Source organism: Volvox carteri, assembly GCF_000143455.1.
Source record: "Volvox carteri f. nagariensis unplaced genomic scaffold VOLCAscaffold_14, whole genome shotgun sequence".
NCBI classification, from domain to species: Eukaryota; Viridiplantae; Chlorophyta; class Chlorophyceae; order Chlamydomonadales; family Volvocaceae; genus Volvox; species Volvox carteri.
This window is the reverse complement of record NW_003307557.1, coordinates 238,528-263,115: the sequence shown is the minus strand read 5'-3', so window position 1 is coordinate 263,115 and position 24,588 is coordinate 238,528. Positions and strand designations below refer to the sequence as shown.

Genomic DNA, 24,588 nt, shown 5'->3' with positions numbered 1-24,588 from the left:
CCCCCCATTCTCCCTCGGCTCAACAATTAGGACGGAAAAAAGCGAATGCTCTGGTGAAAAACAAAGGCCGCTATGTCCTAATCAACTGAGCCGCGAGAAGCAAGTGCTGCTGCGGCCATGTGGCATTCAGGTGATAGTCCCTAAGAACTCTGGAGGTTCTCAGCTGAAGCGTTGCAGAAAACGGCGGTGCGACCGGAAGCATCGCGCAGCCAAAGTGAAAGGCGAAAGCGCCACAAACTGAAACCGGGGAAAACAAACCACCGACGAATGAAGCTAATACCAGAGATAGACGATAAACTGATGGGCCGCACGGACGGACGCACCCGATTGAGTCAATGGACAGTGGCTGTCACAAAACTCACCTGTCGCAACTTGCCGCAGGACCTCCATAACCATAGCCGCTGTAATCATACCCGCCGTACCCATACCAACCGTTGCCGTATCCATTGTATCCGTACGCCTGCACTGGCCTCCCTTGCAGCACATAATCCTGCTGCTGCTCTTGCTGCTGCGCGGACTCCTGCTCCTGGACCTGGACCTGCTGCTGCTGTTTCCGCAACGCCTTTTCTGCCTTCCTTGCCGCCGCCTGCGCCGCTTGCTCTGCTTTGCGTACCGCTTCGATCTCCTCCGGTAGTGGCGGTAAATCCAGCAGCTGCTCCGCCGCTGCTTCCGCCGGCAGCTCCCCATCCTCCAAGGCTGCCGTTGCTGCCGCAGCAGTGCTGGATGAAGTGCCGGTTTCTGCAATGGCAGTATCCTTTGATGTGGAGTTTTGTTGGTCCTTCAGCTGTACCGGCTGCTGCTGCTGCCGTTGTTGTTGCCGAGCCTGCCGTTCTTTTTGCACCAGCTGCCGCAACGCCTGTCGCTCCCACTCGTTCCCAAGCTCGAAGCTATATAGATCCTCCGGAATGGCATCTGGAAGCGGCAGCAGCACCTCCCCGGCGCCGCCACCACCACCGCCATCCTCACCCGCAGCTGCGGCGCCGCCATCCTCACCCGCGCCACCACCGTTGGTTTCCGCAGCAGCGGTTGCGGCCGCCGCGGCGGCGGCGGTCGCCGCAGCCTGCTCATCCACATACGACACCAGCAACGCTAGCTCGGCCTCCGTGACGTACGACACGCAGACGCCGCGGCTGCCGAAGCGTCCGGTACGGCCGACTCGGTGCATGTATGTTGCGGCATCGTGCGGAAGGTCAAGGTTGACCACCAGGTTTACTCGCTCCAGGTCAACGCCGCGTGCCATGACATCCGTTGACACCATAACCTGTTGCGCCGGGCAGTAATCCTGTTCCGTTCATAACGGTGAAGCTGACTAGCAAATTGCTTCTTGCGGAGCGTAGCCGCAAGGGGAGAAGTCGCATTATGCGCACCGTGGTGCGACCCCACCTGGCCACGCACTTCGAGAGTGACGTTAGGAAACCAAGCTTATCGCAATGTTTATTTGTGTATTACTAAACTACAGGCGGATAATATGCGCTGTAAACTTTAAGTCGCTGGCCCCCTTGTGGGTAAGCTCTGCCGCCGCGCCCGCGCACTCACGCACCCTCAGTTTGAAACCGCGCACCGCCGCCATTGCCTCCATGCGCTCGCTCTGCGCTCGGTCCCCCGACAGGTAGGCGGCCGGATACCCCGCGGCATTGAGCTGCTCCGCCAGCCACTCCGCGCGGGGCTTGTGGTTACAGAACACGGCGGCCTGGATATTGCGCGTAGGGCCAGAACCGGTTACCGAACAATGTTGGTACAAGGCCCTGGGATTTAGACATGGCGGGCACCAGACAAAAAACTGTGACGAGGCGGCCCGAGGTTAGCAACAGGTTGAGATCTTCGACACCGCCGATGCCGCTGTCGGTCATTGGCGGGGTCAGGGTCAGGAGCTGGCAAGGGCCTGATGCACATATTCCCCCCTGTAATGCTCAAGATGGAGGTCCAGGTCATTCTTTGGCTAGTTAACAGTCAAGTCCTGGACATTGCTCAATGCTCATCGCACGTCCAGGAGTCCCCCGCCCCCGGCGCTTCTAGTCCCATATGCCCCACAGCCCTGACACACTTCACCTCCCAGCCGCACCTGGTGGAATGACACGCCGGCCAGCAGCCGCAGCAGCTGCTGCACCTTGCGCCGGAACACTACCGGCGCGGCAGCCACAGCCGAGGCAGCCGCTCTGGGCTCGCCCACGCTGCCCGCACCCACTTCCCCGTCAGCCGCCGGGCTCGAACCGGGGTCGGCAGCTACCAGCGCATAAAACTGCTTTACGCCTAGCAGGCTGACGGTTTCGGAGCACATCATGACTCGCTGTGGTCGCCGCATGAGGGGCTCTAGGTCCGCCAGCAGCTCAGAAGTATACGTGGCAGAGAAGGCCAGCACCTAACGGCGAGACAGAAAGGCGGGAGGTTATGCAATACTAACCCCGGCTCCGAATCAGACCCAGAAGTGGTTACGAGAACCATGAGAGAGTTAGGGTATTGGAGAAGTGTAGGCTTTTAAAACCTAAGGAAGCGAAATCCGCCTGTAAGATGCTAACCCTTATGCACCCCAAATCTGAGTTCGCATAAGAGGGAGAGGACTATTTGGAAAGTTGTAATGATATGGCTCCGGAGGGATTGGGTTAGAGGAGAAAGGTTTACGACGCGGATGGCGAGGAGATGACGAGGGCTCCCTGCTGCACGGGGTCACCAAACCGACCCCCGTGCACGACTACGGATCGCCTGCTGGCTCGATGCATGCCGGTGCGCCACGGTGCGCCACCAGCAACAGGGCGCAGCGCGGGCACCACCAACCCACATCAACTTCACTCCCATCTTGCCGCAACGCGGCGAACTCTATCTCAAACCCAGACACAAATATCGAGGTAAAAGGTCTACACATTTACCTGTCGTCAGCCATCATACCGACCAGAGCAAAGAAAAGAAACGACCCTGCAATCCTACCCCCCTTCCTCCGTGTCAATCCCGCATGACACAGTCCTTCCCCTATCAGCACCCACAGTGGACCTCAGCCCTCGCACTCGGGTGTCCCTCTCCCGCCACCCCCAGACGCGGGTCCAGTCAACAGCACAGCACAGCACCTCCACCTCCACCTCAGGCCCGCCCCACCTGACCTCACCTGCTTTCGCTTTGGCAGCTGGTCATATATCCAGGTCACATCCTCGTAAAAGCTGTCCCCCAGTAGGCTGTCCGCCTCGTCCAGAACCAGCAGCGCCAGAGACTTCGTCACCAGCCGCTCGGCCTGCAGCAGCGCCCCCACGCGGCCCGGAGTGCCCACAGCTACGTGACACAACCTGAGAGCCCCACCCGTAGTGAGATCGTCGACAAGGGGCACGGGGAAGCGGACGCCGAGTTGGGATATATCCACCATCATGGTGTCATGATGTGATAACAGCATGGAGATGGTGAACGCAGGGCGAAGGTCATGGGGTTGAATGGCGCTGCGGGACTGGATTGCGCTTGCTGGAATGGGGCAAGGGCTGTTGCAGGCAAGGTGAGGCAAGGGACGATTCGAGCTTTAAAAGGCTAAGATATTGGGATAAGGACGGGCGCTGATGGGGCATCTGGCACACGAGCGGCACACGAACGATGGTCGCCAACGGCTCCACGTTGCAGCTGAGTCTTCTACTTAATTTCCGCCCTAATGGATATGACCATAGCCAGCTAGTCGCACAGGGCCGGGATGCACTGTCTCACACCGGCAACACCGCGGCAGGAGGTTACAAAGCTGCTTACCAGCCGGGGCCAGGAACACTGACTGGATAGCCGCGCGGGCTGCTTGCGCGCTGCGCAAAACCACAAACAACTGGGCCACAAGCCCCGGTCTACCCGCGCAGTCAACGTGTCGGCCAAAGTCCACAGGCCTACATAACGTACTTGCCGTACATACACGGCATGACATGGTCCACGACTGGCGGCCTTGACAGCGCTAGCTCAAGCCGCGACGCTGCACGTCCACCAGCAAGGCCCCATGGGGCCCATAGTCACACTAACCCAATTCCGGGGTGGATCCCGATTTCGGCCCCACCTGCGCAGCTTCTTCTCGTCGTCCACCATGGGCAGGCCGCCCACGAACACCGCGGACGTCAACGCCGGGTGCGGTAGCTCCGAAGCCAGGGTGCGGATGACTTCTTCGCTCTGGATGGCGATCTCGCGAGTGGGCGCCAGAATGAGTGCCTGTAGTGATGAGCCAACGTTGGGCTTTGAGGACCGGTGATGTGCCTCAGCCAATAAAGGTGTAACCAAAAGCATGCTTTGGGTTGGTGCTTCATGATTAGTCCCGATTGGAAGGTGATGCCGTGTTGCGCGGGACAGCAGCCTATCCGTTAGTTAAACACCAACTGTGCGCCGCTAACGAACCTGCACACTATTCAGCTCCGGCTTAACACGCTCCAAGCAGATGACGGCAAATACAACTGTCTTTCCGGTTCCTGACTTGGCCTGAACGATGAGATCCGTGCCGACGCGGCCGAGAGGGATCGCGGCCTTCTGCACAGGCGATGGCCGCTCGAAGCCCGCAGCGAAGAGGCTACGGACCAGGGCCTCTGACACCATGAGCTCTCGGAAGGATGCTGCATCCGAAACCACATCCTGAGTACGCGTTCGGACCGCTGTCGGCCGAGGTTGCGAAAAGGCAGTTGGTTGAGGCAACGACGCTGAGGTATTGGGAATGTCATCCACCCCCTTGTCATCCGCATCTTGCATTCTCCTTCGTCCTGAGAAAGCTATGACGATGCGAACGTGCGAAGGCACAGTCGGACGGCCTGAGATGGAATCAGGTTTATCAGGTGGCTTGCAGTCTTGCAGATGAGAGGTCGAAAGGATAAGGTTCAGCAGAGGCTTGTCTAATGCCAATCGTAGCATCGTAGCAGAAGTACGGCACTCTCCGTTTTCGTGAATGTATGAAAACGGCATAACTTGCAAAGGGGCTACATCAAGCTGCCTTCCCCTTCGCCAATTCAATAACTTGCACACATGGCTGCCATCCTAAATGGAGAAACAGGTTGACTTGGAAGCAGGGTTGACCTAGATGATGCCTCTAGCAACCTCACCTTCGCGATAACTGGTGCAACTATGTGGTCTTTATTCACATCCGCTGTAAGGCTTAGACTTGCAGAAACTTTTTTGTCGGAGCAGTCACGGTGTTGGTTTGCAAACACTGGTGCATATCATCTCTCCATGACATGCAGGCCCGTTGGAAATGGGATGGAGAAGGCGTCCCGAGTAAGAAAGTACTGAAGACTCAGCGCCAGGTTCTCCATTCTGGTAGTGATGACTCTAAAAAGCGACTTTTGGAGCACATCGTGGACCTGGCAGACCGTAGCGAGGAGCTGCAGACTGCTTTAGGCCATGCAAAGATTACTGCTGACGTCTGCGGCTGCTTCCTGTCTGGTTCTGCGCCGGTGAGAACCGAAGTTATCTTGAACGCACAGTGGCAAATAAGTAACACGTTATTTTTGTGAATACTTACCTTACACAGTGCAAAAATAGCCTGAAATGTGCGGAATAGGCAGAACTAGAACGAGCTGGCTGGGCGACCCATGGGCCGGAGCTTCCCTTGCTGTGCCCAGCTAAATATGGCCGTGATAAGACGCACTTGTAACTGACCTTAAGGAGGTGGATGAACTTGGGACAATACGGGGGCGAAGAAGGAATAATCACCCTTGCTAACTGGGTGATTTTCCGATGATAAATTCAGGCCAACAAGGTTCGCAAAGTTCGGACCAGGCTTCTGGTCGTAGCGAACTATAACTTTGTTCGTCTCCAAAAGCCCGCAGGTACAGACAGCGGCTGCAAACGCTCTGGCAGCGCTGTGCGATGAGCACCTAGGCAACTGCACGGCCGTATTGGCTGCCCACCACGGGAGCAAGAAGCCCCTGCCTCTCGCAACCAAGCTCCTTGAGCACAAGAACATCGACCTGGCGCTTGCGGCAGCCGGTCTGCTGGACGTTCTGGCCGCATCAGACTCCTCTGCTGTACTACAGTACCTCAACCAGTCCAGCTGCATTGAGGATCTCTTCAAACGGATGCGGACGTGGAGCCAGAAGGCCTTGGCAGCCTCAGAGCCCGCCGCGCCCACCTACATGAAGCTGCTGCGCCGATTGTTGAGGGTTTTGCAAAGCGTGGCGACCACCGTCGGCGTGGCCAAGTGCCGGGAGCTGTTCAAGGCGCAGGTGGTTGCGCTGCTGTTGGAGTTTGTGCAGGATTACAGAGGGCGGCAGGGCCTACTGCCGGCGGCTGGGGAAGCCAGCGAAAGCGGCAGCCTCAGCGGACATGCGGCCGTGGTCCGGGATGCGCTATATCTGCTGTTCCTGGTGCTGTCGCAGGTGGGTCAGTCGTGCTGTGTGCCGTGCTTGAAGTCCTTAGCTGCCGTGCGATCGTGTTAACAGGGAATAACGTCATGTTGGTCATTGGCCGCCGAACACAACCGGCACGTCCTTGGTGCACTCATTACTGTCGAGAGGTTGGCCTACACCGACTTCTAGCAACCCCCCCTTCATGTCATGCTACGCTACCGATGATGACTCTCCTTTTTTGTATCATATGGGATGAGTGTGGTCTGTAGCTGGACAAGCCAAATGCTGGGTTTGCCTTGCATGGTTTGTCCACGCTGCTAATAACGTTGGCCTAGGACCGATGGCTGATATCCCCCCAGCAACTTCCCCAAATCAACGGGCAAACAACGGCATTGCGAAAACCTAGTACCGTGTTACAGTTGCCTTGTTACAGTTTTTATCGGCACCCTGCAGGTTCCGGCGCACCGTGTTAAGCTTCAGGAGGTCGATGGTGTTCAGCGGCTGCTGGCAGTGCTTCGTGAGCTCGGCCTGCCCTGGTCGGTGCGGCTACAGGCGTTGGCTGCGCTGACAGCATCAGCTTCGTCCCCGGCGGTGGCGGAGGACGTACGGAAGCGCGGGCTGGACACTGTGGTCTGCATGGTAAACGCGTTCGTCAGTGGCCGGCTCGTCCCGGGCGCGCCGGGTGGGTTAAGGGAATGGGGATATGCAAGGGCAGGGGATGTATAACATGGCAGGATATTCCATGCATGTTTGGGTGAGAGACCACCGCCTCAATGGGCCTCTCTCGAGACAGTTGGATTGGTGGGTTGGTGGTTAGGCGTGGGTTGGTGGTTAGGCAAAGATTTCAGGTATCTGTTGTTGGCCGCGAGTCTCACCACATGCTTTTTTCCTGCTTCTGCGTAGTAGGCTTTCATCTCGCGACGAGCTAGCTGGTCCGCAGCAACCATGCAAAGCGGCCTACCACGGCACAATGCAGCACTCTCAACGTTCCCTCCCTCATTTCCCAACCCGCGCTCCCCCAGAATCGGCCACCACGCCCGTCCGGGCTACCGGCGTCCCCGGCACGCCCGTCACCCCTGCCCCGGCATCCCCCGCGAACTCAGCCTTTGGGAGTCCCATGGCGGCCTCCGCGACCGGCAGCAAGAACACGGAGCCGCGTACTGCAGTCGTGGTGGAGCAGCTGCTCGGCCTGCTGGATGCGGTCACACGGGTAGCGCCCTCGACAGAGCTACTGGAGGAGCGCCGGTTTGGAGCACTGCTGGCGGCGCTGGACAACGGCCTGTCGAGTTTCACTGGACACGGATACCGGGTAGCAACCGCAGCTGCTCAGGTGGGGAGGGTGAACAGGGGAGAGCCAGGTTGTGAAGGGCCTGGTGGCCCTAGTTGCGGTCTGGATGGTCAGAGGCGGTACGTAAGGGATTACTGAAGTTGTTCCTCCTTTCCCTCCCTTGTCGACCGCCTCCTTGAGGTACTACTTGTGTTTGACAAGGCGGATTTTCCGCAAGTACCTCTATCCTATGTTAGGAAAGGTCTGTCCCACGATTCCGGATTCCCGGCCCCTCTTCCTGTTCCGCCACGGCGGCAGGTCATGTTCCGGCTGTCCTGCTGTTCAGGCAACCCGATGCACCGAGCACTTCGCGGCGCCATGGGCTCCCTGCAAAAACTAGTTACCAGGGCACAGGAGTACACCGCAGCTGCTTCGGCTCGCGACGCGCAGGTGCTGCACGGCGCCTGGTGTGCTGTGGGGCTCCTCAGCAAGGTATGCAGCACGCGGACCCAGGCCGGAGCCGACGAGCACCTCAGCTCAATGCCATGGGACCTGCTGCCCTCGTTCTGCAGGCATTTGAAGGACAAAGCGTGTGGCTATTAACGTGAATTCATTTACAAGCAAACGACAGTATCCCTGGGTCTTGTATCTGGGTCTGTATTCTGGACTCATACCCCGTGTTGCACGTCCCGAGCCCGAAGTGCCGCTGCACGCCTCTCCCTAGTCAGCATTTTTCTATGGACCCGCTTTTGCATCTGGCGCCTTTCATATCTGACAACCGCGCAACATGACCTCGCAATATGACCCCGCACATGACCAATGAGCCCAATGCAGCAGCGCCGTCTCTGTGTTGCGTTGCATGGCCACTGACGCCACTGGCACTGACGCCGGCATCAATCCCCTGTGCAGGCGCTGGATGAGGACCAGCAACAGGGTGCGGCCCAACAGCAGCAGGTGCTGTCAGGGACTGTCCTGCGCTTGGTGGTGCGGTTCCTGGAGGCGTCGGCACCGGCGGTACTGGTAGCGGTTGGCGCGGCACCTCCGCCCTATGCCGCACACGCCGCCCCCATCTGGCAGACCCCTGGGGTACATGCTGCGGACGGGATGCGTCCAGATGGTGAGTTGCGCAAACACCTTCCCGTGACTTCCCGCGCCACGCAACCGACGAGCCATAGCATATCATTCCTCCTGCAGGCCGCGCGTACCTGGCCAAGGAGCGGGTCGGGTCGGACCTAAAGGAAACAGTGACCTTGCTGTTGCAACTGCTCTGGGGTCTGGTGCAGCGGCTTGACAACCAGCCGACGTTACGGGACATGGGCGTGGTGGAAGCAGTCATGAAGCTGCTGCCGTGGCAGCAGGTCCAGGTAGGACGATGAACAAGGTACGAGTGCTTTTGGACGCCTTGTACCCTTTTGCCTTGGCCAGTGCTTGGCTGAGGCGGCCGCTAACACGGGCAAGCCAAAGCTGCCATCGCTCACGTCGATGTTCACAAGTCAATAATCGCGTGCAATAAGCATCGTCAGCTGTTGTTGGGGTCACCACGGGCACGCTCAAAAGCATATTGCTAGTTGGCACTGACTTACAAGGACGTCAGGGCAGTGAGGGGGGGACGTCGGGGCAGACGCAGGGCGGGGGGGGAAGTTGTGGCCCCGGCAAGGCCAAAAGCGTTCCCTCTTGTCGCCACTTGCACCATAATATAGTCCCTGCCCACCACGATATGTTACAAGTTACGAGAGGGGGGGGGTCCGTCAAAGCCGTGAGGCCATGGACCATATATTGGAAGTTTTTTACACCGCACAACCGACGGCGGTTTGGGTCCTGCCAACTAGACCCCTCCTCATCCAGTCACCCGACATCCGTAGAGACAGGTCAGCCATCAGCACCAACTCAGCATGCGAAACTTAGTCCATCAACTCAACCTCATGTCCACACCTCCTCCAAACCTAATTCTCCCGATTATAGTCGGGGGCCTGACCAGGAATTGAACCCAGAACTTTCATTTACACAAAGGTGTCATCAGACCAGACTAAAAAGAATTCAGATGACCCCGGTGGGGATCGAACCCACAACCTTCGGATGGTTTCCTATTTTGGAATCCGACGCGCCACCATTACGCCACGGAGCCGCTTTCAAGCGGGGGATTCCACGCGATGACCTTTCGAAATTCGGAGAAACTACTAGCAGATTCCAAGCTTCCGCTGCCAAACTCCGCTTATTCCAAATGCGTTTCCCCTGAAGTACCGGTCGTCTCAGCGAGGGCTCCATGATCAGCCGCCATCCTCCATCGCTCCTTCCACGCGCTTGTTAACCCGTGTGCATGTGATCCCACAGTGGCGGGTAAAGCGTCTGATGCACCTCCTGGGGGAGCTGGAGGTGGAGTACAAGCCCTTTACGGCTTACGGCGGCGGGCCGCTTCTAGCGGCGGTGTTGAGCAGTTTGCGACTTGACCCGCAGCCGTTTATCGACCAGGGCGTGGACGCGCTCGTGTTGCTGCAGCTGGACGACAGCTTCTTGCGGCAGGCGCTGGGGCTGAACGATACGGGGGTGCTCAAGGTGCGTGCAGCGCAGTGGGACGCGGTTGAGGGGGAAGGCGTGTGGACATGGGTTTGCCTGTCATGTGCTAAGAAGTAAAGCATACAGGATGCTTGTGTGACAGGCCAGGCTCCCTATGGGATGGGGTCATGCCTGCATCCGAACCCCGGTCATCATCATAAGGTCATCCTGTCGTGGACGCCCCGCCTGTGCACCCATCCAAAATCTTCAAACCTAACGTCCAGTTTGTGCCAGAAGCTTGCTGTGTGTGTATGGGGAGCCAAACACAGAACCCCTGCGCACTGCGCTTTTCCCTCGCTGTGCCCTCACCCACCTGTCCATCCTGTCGCCTCCGTCTTGCGGGGCCCCTCCCTTCCTCTGCAGGTGGCCCGCATCCGGGACGCGCACATGCTTTTCTCCGCGATTGACGCGGAGGACGGGAAGGTGGACGGCTGCGTCACGGGAGCTGACATTGAGAAATACCTGACTGGCGTTTGTAGCCTGCGACTGAAGGAAGCGCAGAGTGTCTGCACCACCATGCTCCAGCAGCTCCAGGTATGGGCGGTCAGGGTATATTTCTTTCCATGAACGGTACAGGTAGTTAACAGCCATGGAATTGCAGTTGTAGCATGAGCAGGTGTGCTTACACTGAGCGGTTGCTGGTAGCAGCTGTAGCAAACGAGCATTTTTCTAATCGTGCCGAGGCGTGCATATGAGAGGAGGTGGACGACGAGGTTTACGGGCTTTGTGTCAAATGAACGCAGTGGGGGTTGGCCGGGGGGTGCCCCCTCAGGTTTGTTGTGTCGACGCAACCTTCCCTCCTCTTTCCTCATTCTCGACGCGCAAATGACAACCCATTCCCCCATGTCAGGTCCTGCCCGGGGACCCCGTCAACTTCCTTCAGTTCCTGACCGCATACCCCTCGCTGACCGCGGTCTTGGAGCCCATTATGCCGAAGCGGCAGCTCGGGCTGAGGTCCCCCGGTGGTGCCGCGGGCGCGGGCGGCGCGGCTGCGGCGGCGGGCACCACGGACGGCGACTCGGTGCGGTTGTGGAAACGGCAGCGAGTGGGTGTAACCTTAGGCAGCTAGCGGCCGCTGGTGGGCAGTAGTGGGTGCGAACTCAACTGGAGAAGGGAACACCAACTGGATAAAGAAACGCGGACAGCGTCCTCCATTTACCTACAGGACCTTGAGCCTCTCGCGACGTCTACTCAATTCTTGCGGGTGACGTTGGTGGCCACGGCAACGCGTGGTGTAGGGGGGAATGTCGGTGGCGGCGAATGCGGTCGCCGTCAAGCTGGGCGAGGCGACGGAAGTGGAGCTGCTGTCGGCTGCGTCAGCGGTAGCTTCTTTTCGCTATTCTGTAGGGCAGGCGTCGGCTTGGTAGCTGGCGAGCTGCTGCAAGCTGCCCTTGATGCGATTTGGCATCGCTGCACAGTATGGGTTGGGTTACAAGCGCTGATTTACAGGCACTTCTAGTGGGTATCGGACCTACCAAGGGCCTTTGGTCTCCTAATGCAGCCTGGAAGAGGCATGGCCAGCGCCATGCTTTGTGGCCTTGTCTGGCTGGGCCAGGTTGACAGGAGCGAGGATTGTGGTCAATCTCTTGCTGTGCGGGGACCAGTACAGGGGCCAGGAGGCTGAATCTCCTCTTGCCGCGCCTGGCGCATATTCTCTTGCCTTGCATAAGGCCCGCGGACCGCTGCTGCCCTGTTTCGTGTCGATGTGTTTCGCGGTAGAGTAGCTTGGGCGGTAAGCAGCTTCTCTGCCTTACACCGCTTTGCTTATACCGTCTGCTTATCACCACGTGCAGTAAAAAAGACCAAACACTGAACCGTAGTACATGATTCTATGGATTAAAGGTAGCCTAGTGCCATTTCCTGTGACGTGTTATGACGTGCTGGGATACTTGTACGTACGAACACGACGAAAAGGGTTTTGGAGAACCCTGAATGCCGGCATCCATGTTGACGTTGCAAAGCATTGGAAACTCCTGTTCACGAGTGTCACATTTGGAAGACTGGGCGTGTGTCTGCGCGCAGCTGTCATGTTGAGTTTTTGTTCGTTCGGTATGGAGCACAGAATGATTGCCACACAAGATCAGCTTCGAATATGATCCGCTTAGGCCTGCGTAGGGATGCGCACACCGCCTGGCGTTGCGCGCGTCTCACTTGCCAAGCCGGCCGGCCCGAAAAACATGGAAGTCACTCAATTTTAAACGTAGACACATGCGCCTTACGCAATGATCGGCAGGGACGGCAAACAGCACACTTATGCAAAAGCAACTGCCGGCTGGTGTAGCAGGGTATGGTCCCCGCAGCTACTGGCGTCACTTGTACAGCGTCGCCAGTGGTGGTTTACCGTGCAGCAGCTGTGGAACCGAATATGGCAAGGCAGTGTCGTCGTACTGACATGTATTCCGGACAGTAGGCTAACATCAACGACTTCCACAGCATGTAAAAAGTAGCGATGAAGGGAACCAGCGCCATGCCAGACCCATGGCTCCCCCGCGCGCACAGCTGCCGCGGCCTTGGCGGGTATTGCCGGTTACATAAACAGGAGACAGCTCACAGTGGCATGGAGTAATCGCATCGCCTTGCGGGGAAGGTGAAAGGGTCGACCCGTCACGCTTTAAAACAGGCTGCAGGCCGCCATGCGTTCCACCCGATGGTGTACAACTAGGCCACCACCTCCCATCGCTAATCACAGCTGCTGACCACGGCGGCTGCTATGGAAGGACCTGCAAAGGTGGAAGGACCTGCGCGAGACTGTGCTTCAAGGCAGTTCGTTGGGAGAGCCTGCCAGGATAATAATAGTTGAGGTGGTCGCTGCCTGTCTGGGCATCCCAAGCTCGTGTGCCAAGGCCATGAGGTTGAGTGCACTTGAAGCTCTGATTGGAGTTTGCGAGCTGATGATGGGGACGCTTCGACAGTGGAGGAGTTGGGCGTCTCCGGCATTATGGTTAGGCTGGAGTAGGATCAACATGTATGCATCTGTTCACTACTCGTGCATCAGACAGAGACTTCGCTTTATCGGGCATTGCGAAACGTCCACTACTGTCAAACGTTTCCATAGGAGGTTTCGGACGTGGGAGCAGTTGGGAGCGACGGGGCACTCACGCAAATGTGCACACGCATGCGCTCATGCACGTGCGCTTAGAGAGATTGAGGCCTCACCTTTAACACAGATCCACAGGCAGGCGTTAAGCAGACAGGAAGAGAATTAAAGTAACGGCGTCGCCATGTAGAACAGAGGAGCGTGGACACAATGTAAGGCGAGGCATGTCGCATATGTTTCAGGCGGTTTAGGTGCTAGGTGCTACGCACACTTGGTGGGCGGTTTACAACCCGAGGAGATGTTTATCCTGCAATGTCGGTTTACAGCCTGGAGGAGTTGATTTTATACGATTTAAGTCTCTTATTTGGCCGCAGGCGCTACACCGCAACGAGAAAAAGCAGCTCAATGGATGTACGAAGAACCTCAGGCTTTCTTGCAGGGACTGTATTGTTTGCAAGCGCAAACAAGACCGCCGGCATTGCGTTCAGTCAATTCTCGCCATCGTGCTGTGCCCTGCTGTGCGTCTCTGGTGTCGAGGTATTATGGGTCCTTGTACGCACTGTTACCTTTTGTGTGGGATGTTTCGTCAGCGGGCAGGATGCCTGATTAGGTGGACCTGTTTAGCCCGGTCCTAGCACATATGCAACCGTTTTGCGCGCGCCGCAACCTAGTCGATTGTTTCGCGTTCTTACGTTGCGAGGATGCGGCATCAATGGTGCAGCGCACAGAGGTTTATCTGGTACCCCTCTGTGCGATGTTGCGACTTCTTAAAGATATGCAGCAGAAACACCAGTGCATGACCTGCACGCCCAAAGTTTGTCCGGGTAGTTTATTTGCAGGAATGCACAAAAGCAGGAGCATCGAAGGGGCCGCGGGTTTATAACACGAGCAGTTGGAGCTATACTTTTCATTAATAGATTTCTCACCATAGGTGGGATCCTTGCAGGGGCGGTTTCAATTAGTGAGGTCGCCACTACTGCCAGGGCGCCCACAAAACCAGTTGGGTTTATGGCCGGGTAGAATCAGATTGACGGACCGTGGAGCCAATCACGAATCTTTGCTTTGGTGTAGGTCAGCAGTGTCAAGCCTTAGAACTGTGCCTGCTGCCTGTCGACCCACGCACGCGCAAAGTGGCTCATCAATTGCAACAGAGGTTTTTACGTAAGCACTGCTGGATTCCCCTGGGCTTCTAAACCATGGCCCGCCATTGCTGGTCAATACCACATCTGGTGATATGCCGTATAACCCGCGAGTTATTATACTGTCATCAAGAACTTTGAATGTATCACTATCTGCAGCTTTTAGTTTTACATCTAAAGAGATTAAGAGAACACCCAACCTCCAAACCGCTTTTAGTAAGCAGCAGACTGTCGATAATGATCAGCTTTCTGCGCGGTCACGAGGTGGGTTTTAGCTAATCTCTGCACTTTTTGTTTATTTGGTTTTCCGTCAGAGGTATAAGCTCTTTCCCAAATGCGCAGGATAACTGGAAGTGCCCTTCGCAAGGGCTTCTTACGAAACTCATTATCAATCAGCATCTGTCTATCCTGCGTGGCAAGAATAACGAGAAGAAAAGTCAGCTTCTTATGCACCTGGCAGAAGATGCCGGAGCCCACTGGCCTGAACTGCAAGCTGGCGGCGTCACCGCCTCCATCTGCGCATCTTTTACAACCGACTGTGCCAAAGTAAGTGTTAGCTTTTTTGAATATTTTTGGAAACTTACCGGAATTTATTTTGCTGGCTGTCGTAGTGAGTTTTATCCGCCCCGAAATGTTCCGCAGTGATCGTTCCGTGATGAAGGCGCTGCAATTTTAGCGATGAGCTGCATGAGCTGAGTAATATCCGACACTGAAACCCGAAGTCTCGTTGCTCCTTGCAACGACATGGATGCTGTTGTGACCCTTCGAATTCTTGGCACTACCTTGTCCGGAACTTAGAAGACGCGCACATCCTGCTTGCTCGGGCATAACTTTCCCCGCCCTACCCTTCTATATTGGCATCTTTACCCGGAAAGCAGCCGATACTGCGTGGCGCCTTTCCTAAACCTTCCTTAGGGTTTTAGGGCTGGGTTTTATCCGCCTGCAGCCCCCCAGCCTTGCCCTTGCCATCCCGTTTCCCGATTCCTTCCCGTTTCTAATGATACTCTAAACCACAGGTTCAGGAGGCGGCGGCTATGGCACTAACGACCCTCTGCCGTGCCAACCGAGTGATCTCCGACACGGTGCTGGCGGCGACACACCCCCAGCAGGCCGCCCCTGTGCCCCACGCCTTTAGGCTGCTCGCCCACCAAAACGCGCGCCTGGCCCTTGCCGCTGCCGAGCTGCTCCATGCCCTCGCGGCATCGGCTCCCTCAGAGGTGCTCGAACAGCTGCTACAGCCTAGCAACATCGGCCTCTCCGGCCTCGTCGCGTCAATGCGGTTTTGGAGCCTTCAATCCTGCTCCGCGGGAGCGCCAGCCGGCTGTGTCAAGCTGCTGCAGGTGCTTCTGCTGATGCTCCACAGTTTAGTGGTCCCAGCAGACGGCTGCTCCAAGATGCCTGCGGGCTTAGCCAAGGCATTGCTCAAGGTGCAGGTGATGGTGTTGCTGCTGGAGTTTGTTCAGGCGCACAGGGGACGGGGGGCCCCGGCCATAAGGGCGGACGCTGGTGGGGGCAGCGCCGTCAGCGGGCACGCCGCTGTGGTGAAGGAGGCCTTGGGTCTGTTGACGACCATTCTGTCACAAGTGAGTGGTAACAGTGTCGACGTCTCGGTGGCGCCGGTGTTGAGGGGGGGAGAAATTATTGGCAAAGTCAAGGAGGGAAAACAACTGATGGCGTGTTGAGGTAGCGTTCCTTGCTGCATGGGGGCGTGATGTAAATTAGGATTTTTACGTGTATGTTCACGGGATGTGCTATACAGCATCAGCGCACGCGGCGCATATAGCCGGATTTAAGAGGCTTTAGCGAGATCCCTCTTTCCCTGATTGGGGGGTATCGTGTCGTGCCCCTCGCCGCGGTGACTGCACGAAACGCGGAACAGTATCGGTTTGGTTGCCTTGCCTCATGCAGGCCCATATAACCTGGACGTCACGTATGCTGTACGTCGGCTTTGACCTGGTGACCTAGTCACCTAGGTGACCAGCTCCCGTGCCACCTGGAGCCATGATGGTTTGAACACCAGCTCTCTATCTAGCTCTCTGTCGCAATCGTTCAAAGGTCCCATCCGCAGTCACTTTTTCCGCTCCCACACAGCGCTCTCAAGCAGTTGTGAAGGTTGTTCCATAACATCGCGTATCTCTGCTGTATCGCCGCGCCTTATTTTTTAAATCAATGCAGGGTCCGACCATCCGACGCAAGTTCAAGGAAGCTGAGGGCGTTCAGCGGGTGCTGGCAGTGCTTCGAGAGTTCGGTCTTCCCTGGTCTGTGAAACTGCAGGCGGTGGCAGCGCTGGCGGCCGCAGCCCCCGCTCCCCATGTTGCTGACCAGATTGGGGAGCACGGCCTGGACTTGGTGGCCGGTCTCCTGCAACACGTCGTGTCGAGTGGTTTGCAAGAGCCCGGTGAGACCGGTGATCCTTATACTGCTATTAGGAAGCGAGTCGACGGGTGGTCCCTTCCGTCCGTGGTGCAGACCCGCGGATCGGCGTGGTACACATACTTGGGCTCCATGTGCCAGGTGATGCTAGGGCTAGAGCGGAACAGCGCCATAGACTGGGCGAACGATTAGCGCTTAACATCCGGCATGCTATGTGGCTACCGGCGCCCTGGCCCCCTGCCTGCTCTTCCATGACCTGCAGGAGCGGAACAGTTGCTGGATTTGATGAAAGTCGTGATGGTGGGTGCAAGGACAACTGGAAGCTGGCTGACGGACCACCAGGCGATCCCGGCCTTTCAGGCGGTGCTAGGGGCCCTCGGCTGGGTCGCGAGCACGGAGGCGGTGCTAAGTCGCCAGGAGGCGGCGATGTCAGCAGTACAAGTAGGTGACGGGACTGGGGCTGGGAAAGGGAATTGGGCAAAAGCTGCTATGTGCAAAGACGGACGGGCATCCCAGCTGGCTAGGAGGAGCCACAAGGGCGCGGAATGGAGCAAGAGTGCGTACGTACCCGCGGCCCTTATCACGTGTGTACGGCGGTACAGATGTACAGGCTGCTGTACGGTGTACAACCTTGCAAGCTGCTGTCTTCTCCCCCACTGCCCCATCACCGGCATTCCCACACACTCCGCGGGAATCCCACAGCTCATCGATTGATCACCAATGGGAAGGGAAGACATGGTCGTGACTCTGCCCATAACTCTGCCCCCCGTGATCTCCGTCCGTTCCTTTTTGTTATTCACCGGCCACAGGTGCTCTTTCAACTCTCCTGCCACTGGCCTGCTGAAATTGCTGCCATTCCCCCCGGGCAAGAGGCGAGCGTTACCACGCTGCTCTTCCACTTCATCGCCCCGGCAGCGGCTTTGCACATCACGGACATCGCTAACTCGGCCCCCGACGCCCGTCTGATGCACATTGCCTTGTGCGCGCTTGGAGTGATGGGCAAGGTGGGTGCTTGGGCCCGAGACCGTTTGGGGAAAGGAAGGTTTTTGGTGCTTGGGTTGGTTTTTGACTTGACGGGGGTCTTTTTTTCAACATTCTCGTGTTGGGTTCTTGGGTCACGGTTCGAGCTCAACCCACATACGCTTGTGGATCCGGCTGCTAATGCCGCGTGCGTTTCAGGCTGCGCGCCTTGGAACTGTTTAACGTAGAATATTCCATGTCTGTCCGTTTGGTGTTCCAGTTTAACTGTTTTCCACGGTACGCGTCCGTCCTCCTTCAGCACGCTAATACCGACTACTAGGATGCGCACGCCATGAGCATATCAGCTCGGTTGATTTGTTGTTAACCACCTGTTTGGAAGGCAAATATTTGTTCCGGTGGACCTAAGCTAGACCAGACGAAAAGGATTATGCGCGTGTACCTCGGACTCAAAAACCCTAAAACCCTAAACCCTAACTAACCCTTAACTAACTTTCCCTTTGACTGGACTCTTTTTCCTGTGTCCCGCGCAACTTGCAGAACACGGTGCTAAACAGATGGACTTGGAGCTTCGACCAGGTGTCCCAGATGATTAATTTGCTCAGAATTTCGGCCCCAGCTGTGCTGAAGGCTGTGTGCGTGCCGAATAAGACAAAGGAGGAGGAGGCGCATACGGAGACCGCGAAAGCGGCGGCAGACGAGGATGCTAACGACAAGGACGAGGACGACGAGGGCAGTATGCAGCTCCCGCAGTTAGCAGGTGGGATGTATACCTGCAGAATAGGCATGTGGCTGGTTAGTAGACTGGCAGCCTGGGTTGGGGAAACCTATGTCACGACTTACCCGTCTATGCCTACCTCCTCCGCTTCCAAACCAATTATCCAAAACACTGAAGCACTGAAAAACTGAACGCTGGGAAACCGTTTTCCACCACCTTATCCGAGTCCCCTGTGTTCCTCCTTGAGCCCTCGATCTCGCTTTATTAGCAACTTTTCCAACTTTCTAGCCCCTGACAACTATTCTCATCCCAACCCGCTTGCGTTTTTTTGGGGGTACTTACAGGTCATGCTTACCTGGCCGACGAGCGTGTAGCGGCTGATTTTCGGGCCGCGATGCCCGCGGTGCTCCAGCTTATTGCCAAGATGATTAGCTATTCGGTGCCGGAGTGCCGAAACCATTTGTTGCAGCTGGGAATGGTCAATGCTGTCAAAAGGTTCACTAATTGGGTTGAGGTAAAGGTGGGTAGCCCGGGGGTGGGGGGCCTAGTTTGAACGACCGACTGAAGAGGAACATGAACCCATACCGAATTATGGCAAACCTCATTGCTCCTGTCGCAGCCGCACCTCCTATCCTTGAAATTCAGAGCCACACCACCTACTTTCTACCGTTATTAAAAGTCATGCTCAAGAACCCCCCCCCCCGCCGCCCTTCCCTCTTCTACACACAGAGCCACGTTGAGTCGGTGTTGCTGCTTCTGGGGCAGCGGTTTGGTCCATACAGGCCCTGTACGGACTACACCGCTGAGGAGCTGAGGGAGCTCCTGGCCAGTCAGGGGGTGGCGTCGGAGTCCCTCGTGGCGCAAGGAGGCTTTGACTCGCACATGCTCCTGGTCCTCGGGACAGAGAGCTCCAAGAGGAACTTTCCAGAAATGCTCGAGCTGATCGAGTGCAAGCTGAAGGGGCTCAATACGAGCCACGCCGAGAAGGTCAAGGTAGGCTGCTTGTGGAGCGAGCATGGTTGATGTTTCACTGGGCTGGATTGCATGCAGCATGTACTTAGGGAGGAGAGAACCGGAGGAGGAAAGTACAACGGAGACGTACGGATTATACGGTTGTATGAGTTCCATTACTGATGTACTTTTTACATGTCTTAAGGTTGGGTCGCTAGGGCTTTTTGCGTCGGAGGAACCTGAGAGCAGGTTTGCATTTGTGTTGCGTCGTGGCGATATGCGGTTTCGGTGCTCTGCGCCACAGTATACGTTGATTTCCCCTTATGCCATGGGGGGTTCCTTCTCCTCCTGGCTGCCTGTGCGGTACTTCTTTCCTCGCATTTCCTCATTACCTCGAAGGAGCCCCAAGAGCTACACCACTGGTACACCGCTACATTGCCAGTCGGGGATTTGCATTCCTCGACTGCCAACTTTCCATCCGCCCCTGTCCCGCCACTCAACCGTCCACTATCCCCTCCCCCCGTGCCTCCATTTGGCGATTGACCACGTACAATCACCACCTTACGAAACCCAGCTCATCCGGACTTGCGACGCGTACAAATTGTTTGGGGAGATCGACCTGATGGATCGAAAGCTCGATGGCTGCATCACCGGGGAGGACCTGAAGAAGTACCTGGGGTGCAAGGGAATCTCTGCTCCTGAAGCGCAGCAGGACCTGCTGCAGCTGATCTTTCCAGAGCAACAGGTGGGTTCGTAGGTGGTGGTGGTGGTGTGGGCATGGGCATGGGCATGGGATAATGTATGCGCTAGGGCCCGCACGCACGCCTTTTCCCAGGGCCAGCACCATACTGGAATGATACGTGGTTAGGCGTGCGGGGCGTGGACTAGGGATTTGGGACTGATATCAATTTTGGTAGGATGGTATAGGTGGGAAGTAGCGAGGGTGGCATGGAAGCAAGGGTGCAGACTGAGTTGAGTGGAGGGGTGGTGGCGGCAACCCGGTGGTGCTCCGGACGGATCTCCGCAAGTGGAACGAAGGTGTTCGCGGGGGCTGCATTGGGGGCTAACAGCTTGTGACCTGTGGGTTAGGGCAGAAGAGCTCGAGTCGAAAGCAGCACTCCGTTTGTACTCAAGAGGGGATTGAAGCCCGGGAACAACCGTATCAAGCCTCGGGAACCGTAACTCCCGTGTAACCCCAGCTGACTTTGACCTCCCTCCCTCTTTCCCTCGCTCTCGCTCCGAGACCTGCTTGTCCTTATGTCACTTCCTGATGCCTTCCCCCTCCCCGACCCCTCCCTGTTCCTCTTGGGCTCCGACCCCGACCAGGTCCAACCCAACCAGCCCGTGAACTTCATGCACTTTGTCAGGGTGTATCCGACTCTGCACAGCAAACTCATCACGTACGGCGTTTCCACCAAGGCAAATAACTTTGAGCAACCTGCGCCTTCACCGACTTGCGGTACTGGTGCCGCTCCACCGTCCGCCGGCGCGGATTCAGCCGCCGCCGCCGCCGCCGTCGGCGGTGCCAATGCGGGGCCTGCCGCTGACGAGCCGTCCATACCGCACTGGCCACCCAAGCGGGCCCGGGACATCCACACCCCGGCGATGCCGGCGGCCAAGCACGGCAGGTGGGAGGCCCCTCACTGCGGCGACGGCACCCCCTGCATCACTATGCCGCGGCCTGCACAGGTGCCCCAACAGGCATGTAGTCAGTCCTCGCCCGAATCGGCAGCGGGCGAGAGCTCCGACCCTGTGAAGGAGGCCCTTCATACAGAAGATGAACCGATGTGTGAGATGCGTGAGGGAGAGGGATTGCTGAGCTGAGCTGGAGGGGGGAGGGGAGCGGAGGAGGAGGGGAGGGGGGATCCTTGGCGAGGTCGCACCCATGACTCGCCTGGCAGCTCTCGGAGGAAAGTGAAGGGCGGAGTTAGGAGGGTGAGAAGAAGTTTCCTCATGGATACGACCTCAGGGAGGCTGTGTGGTGACTGTGCGTAGGGAAAAAATGGATAGCTCCGCCCGAAAAGCCGCATAGCAGAGTCACCCGGAAGGCCTGGGGAGGTGGTGGGGGCCCACGGAGGGTACCGCCAACGGCCAGGTGGGTAGCTCGAGAAAGCAGAGGCTTGCTGGGGAGGACGTCTAGATGAGGTTTAGGAGGAAGGTCAGCTGAACCGCGGCTGTGAGGCTGCGACGGCTAGGAAACGTTTGAGGCTGCAGATGGCTGTCGGGAAGTGGTAAATGGAGGGGGTAGCGCGCAGGTGGGAGCGAGTGAGTGAGCGAGCTTACCTGATGAATACCGATTTTCTTCAACCTGTCAGGTCGCGTGCTGTATTGTATAATAGTATATGTCGAACGTGATCTTTTGCGCGACCAAGGATAATCGTCCCGTCCCCTGGACTTTGTGTGGCGTATGGCCGCACGCGATACCTAATCAACCTTCAATTCGTTCAGGGTGGCGGCTCCGGGAACAGAATTGGCTGCCTGGCAGTGGTGCTGGGGCCATTTGCAATGCAGATTGCATAGCAATTTGCATGTGCATGTTAGTTTTGTAAGTCAGGTTTTAGGAAATTGCAGCAGGCATACAAGATAGGTGTTTGGCATCTGTTAGCTGGGGAGCCTAGGGACCCTCGTGACTCGGGCTTCCCGAGAAAGCAAATGCTTGATGCATTTGCCAATTTTGGCAACATGTTTCGGACGGCGATAGCTCCGCACGAACCTCAAGTTGCGTGGAGCTATATGCCTACTTAGGCTGTTATCTCCCGTACAGAGAACCTGATGACGCTTGTAATGTTTCTAACTGAACCTACTCCTCCTGTTCGTTGGTAGCAGTGTAAAGACGATGTCCATTGCACCGGTCAACGACTTGAACAAGGTCCACCGTTCCGTTAAGTGCACAACTGACTGGCGCTAAGTCCGTTGTTTCAGTTATGTAAGTTGCCCTCGCATGATATCTTGATACATTTAACCCCGTTGGTACACACACACACACACACACACTCTCAGATACACTCAGACACACTCTCTGTTACTCACCCGCACTATCTTCACATTCATGCAAGGCGCATCTTGCTCAGGGCCGCTCCTGGCACATCAGCACGGACGGAATACGGAATACGGCCCCCGCGAGAGAACTGGCCGTTTCCTCGTGTGACCGTATGACGCCATCATCAGCTGCAACCTGCAGCCCTATCGGCATGATGACCCAACTGGCCGTTAGAGGCGGCCCTCATCTGGGAGCAATCCACAACTCTCAAGACGCGTGTGACGCGACGGGTATTTTCTATTTGGGTCAGGTTATGTTAATGAAATGTGCCCTAAGGGGCTTCGGGCCAAGACCTCACCGAGACGTGGCTTTTTGACCTTCACACGCCTCTTCCGAACCTCGTAAATTGAAAAAGCCCTTTCCGTAATCAGGAAATAAGACATCTGGATGTGCGGACGTCCGCGTACGAGTTGCAGTGCCGACGCAAATCTCAAGTGCGCGCGGATAGCAGATCCCAAATTGTTCGCAGCTAAACGAACATAGCTTTATGCAACAGCATCTAACCCTGGAAATAAAATACATCTCAGCCACAGTCAGGGCCCTCAATCCTGCAGTCAGTCCGGCATTGCTAACCGGAGAGGGGGGGGCACCTGTCACGCCGTTCTACTTTTAAGCTGACTCACATACGATAAATGAAAACATTACTTGAAACGCACCACGGTAGGCGGTGGTTGGAGTACGCAAATTGGTGTATGGCGCACCTCCGCACCTCGGTATGAGGTCGCACTCTTTGCAAGGATGGAGACCGCAGCGGCAAAAACGACCATCGAATGATGCCAGCGGAGAGCGGGCCGTTTTTATTAATGCCAGCTGAAGGCACCTTGTCCTGCTCCTGTCCACCATCGGCAAAAACTCTGTCCTGCTGCAAAAAAGGAGAAGCAAGAAAACGCCTTCCCGTAAAAATTCAAATTATTTTACAACCAAAATAATTGCTTCAGCACTCCGTAAATGGGGGGACTTGCACTGCGCAGCGTTGTAATGTTGCCTAACCAGGACGATAACATATGTGCCCCTGGCTAATCCTTGAACAATTACCAGTTGAAGTCTGCACGGTGTCTAACATTACGACGCATGTTTCCATGAACAGGAAAGGCCAAATAATTAAAAAGCTTCGGCTGCCTACATTCCCTGCCTAAACCACGGGTGATTCTTCCCATGAGTGTTGTCAGCCCTATATCATGCTAGGATCATCGGAGTACATTGTAGGCAGGAATTAAAACGGTGTCCGGGGACCAGTAAGCTATAACGCGTTCCCGCTACCTGCATCTCACCTTTTAGCGGAGCGGCACAGGTGGAAGCATGCGTATCCAACCGCAAAAACCTGTGGCCTTAAGAAAATATCAATACTTCCTTACATTTTAAGCCGATTCGCCTCCACACGGATGCCTCCGGGTGGACATCGCCAAGGGATGCCCCGCCATCCTATCCTTTCTTGCAGCAAGCCCAATAAACATCAGAATAAGCACATGGCCGTATATAGCTTAAGAAAATAACAGTGTGATGGCCTTGTTGACAGTGAGCACAAGTCAACCCGGTAATCTTCATTTCCTCCGGTTTCGTCAGTGCTTGTTCCGCTCTTGCTCTTTTCCAAGAACAGCTATGCTTTTGAAATGCAACATTTGCCGAAAAAGAAGACGCACATCTCGTCATGCGCTAGCCGCCATCGCCAAATCTGCCGTACAGGTCCCACGGGTCAACGAATCCGTCGTTCCACACGGGAAACGCATTACACAAGCAGTACCAAAGCATTTTGCCCTCATCAAATTTCAAGGAAGCTCGCGATTTGAATGGTCTTTTATCCAACAATGTTTAGGATGGAAAACCGGCGTCTGAAAGCTCCCACCCTTCTTAGGGACTTCCCGGCGGTTAGGCCGTTTTAACCAGGTTTGGACATCGCGCCATGCAACGGCACTCCCTGTTTTTCACTCCTGTACAGCTACAGCCTGAAGTCCCAAACGCAATACTCAAGAGGAGGATGGAAAGAGAGGTCATCCATGCTCCCAAGAGAAGGCCCTCTCCATGTCGGGCAGTTCAAAACGGTGGTGGTGGTGGTGGTGGTAGAAATATCAAGTGTTTACGGCCAGAGCACATCATAAATGATGGTGGTGGTCATCAAGGGGCTGCTGATGTGTTCAACTGAATTCTCCTCCTTTTTTCCTGGCTCCTGTGCCGACGCACCTGGCTGGCATTATAGACACTGACAGTTTGGTAACACTCGATGGCTGCGCCCTCCCTCCCGCCCTCCCTCCCTCCTGCC

General features: G+C 56.4%; 4 protein-coding genes across 4 annotated transcripts; 2 read left to right on the top strand and 2 right to left on the bottom strand.

The window, feature by feature from the left end:
• Positions 1-1,081: 1,081 nt before the first annotated feature.
• VOLCADRAFT_38357 (uncharacterized protein) lies at positions 1,082-1,270 on the bottom strand (the record flags this gene model as incomplete). Its single annotated transcript, XM_002949312.1, has 1 exon — positions 1,082-1,270. A coding segment is annotated over one exon (189 nt), but the record flags the coding sequence as incomplete, so codon positions are not given.
• Positions 1,271-1,453: 183 nt separating this feature from the next.
• VOLCADRAFT_59362 (uncharacterized protein) lies at positions 1,454-4,683 on the bottom strand (the record flags this gene model as incomplete). Its single annotated transcript, XM_002949311.1, has 6 exons — positions 1,454-1,690; positions 2,063-2,154; positions 2,212-2,359; positions 3,098-3,272; positions 4,007-4,155; positions 4,339-4,683. 6 exons carry the CDS (start codon positions 4,681-4,683, stop codon positions 1,454-1,456), a joined length of 1,146 nt encoding a protein of 381 aa, XP_002949357.1.
• Positions 4,684-4,930: 247 nt separating this feature from the next.
• VOLCADRAFT_120751 (uncharacterized protein) lies at positions 4,931-6,305 on the top strand (the record flags this gene model as incomplete). The annotated part of the gene is made up of 3 exons (XM_002949426.1): positions 4,931-5,076; positions 5,169-5,381; positions 5,757-6,305. Coding segments are annotated over exons 1-3 (786 nt in total), but the record flags the coding sequence as incomplete, so codon positions are not given.
• An 8,203-nt stretch (positions 6,306-14,508) lies between these two features.
• On the top strand, positions 14,509-22,647 carry VOLCADRAFT_89736 (uncharacterized protein; the record flags this gene model as incomplete). The annotated part of the gene is made up of 11 exons (XM_002949425.1): positions 14,509-14,535; positions 15,288-15,854; positions 16,447-16,669; positions 16,907-17,085; positions 17,454-17,648; positions 18,163-18,382; positions 18,685-18,860; positions 19,070-19,333; positions 19,866-20,036; positions 20,618-20,919; positions 22,473-22,647. 11 exons carry the CDS (start codon positions 14,509-14,511, stop codon positions 22,645-22,647), a joined length of 2,499 nt encoding a protein of 832 aa, XP_002949471.1.
• Between the last annotated feature and the right edge of the window lie 1,941 nt (positions 22,648-24,588).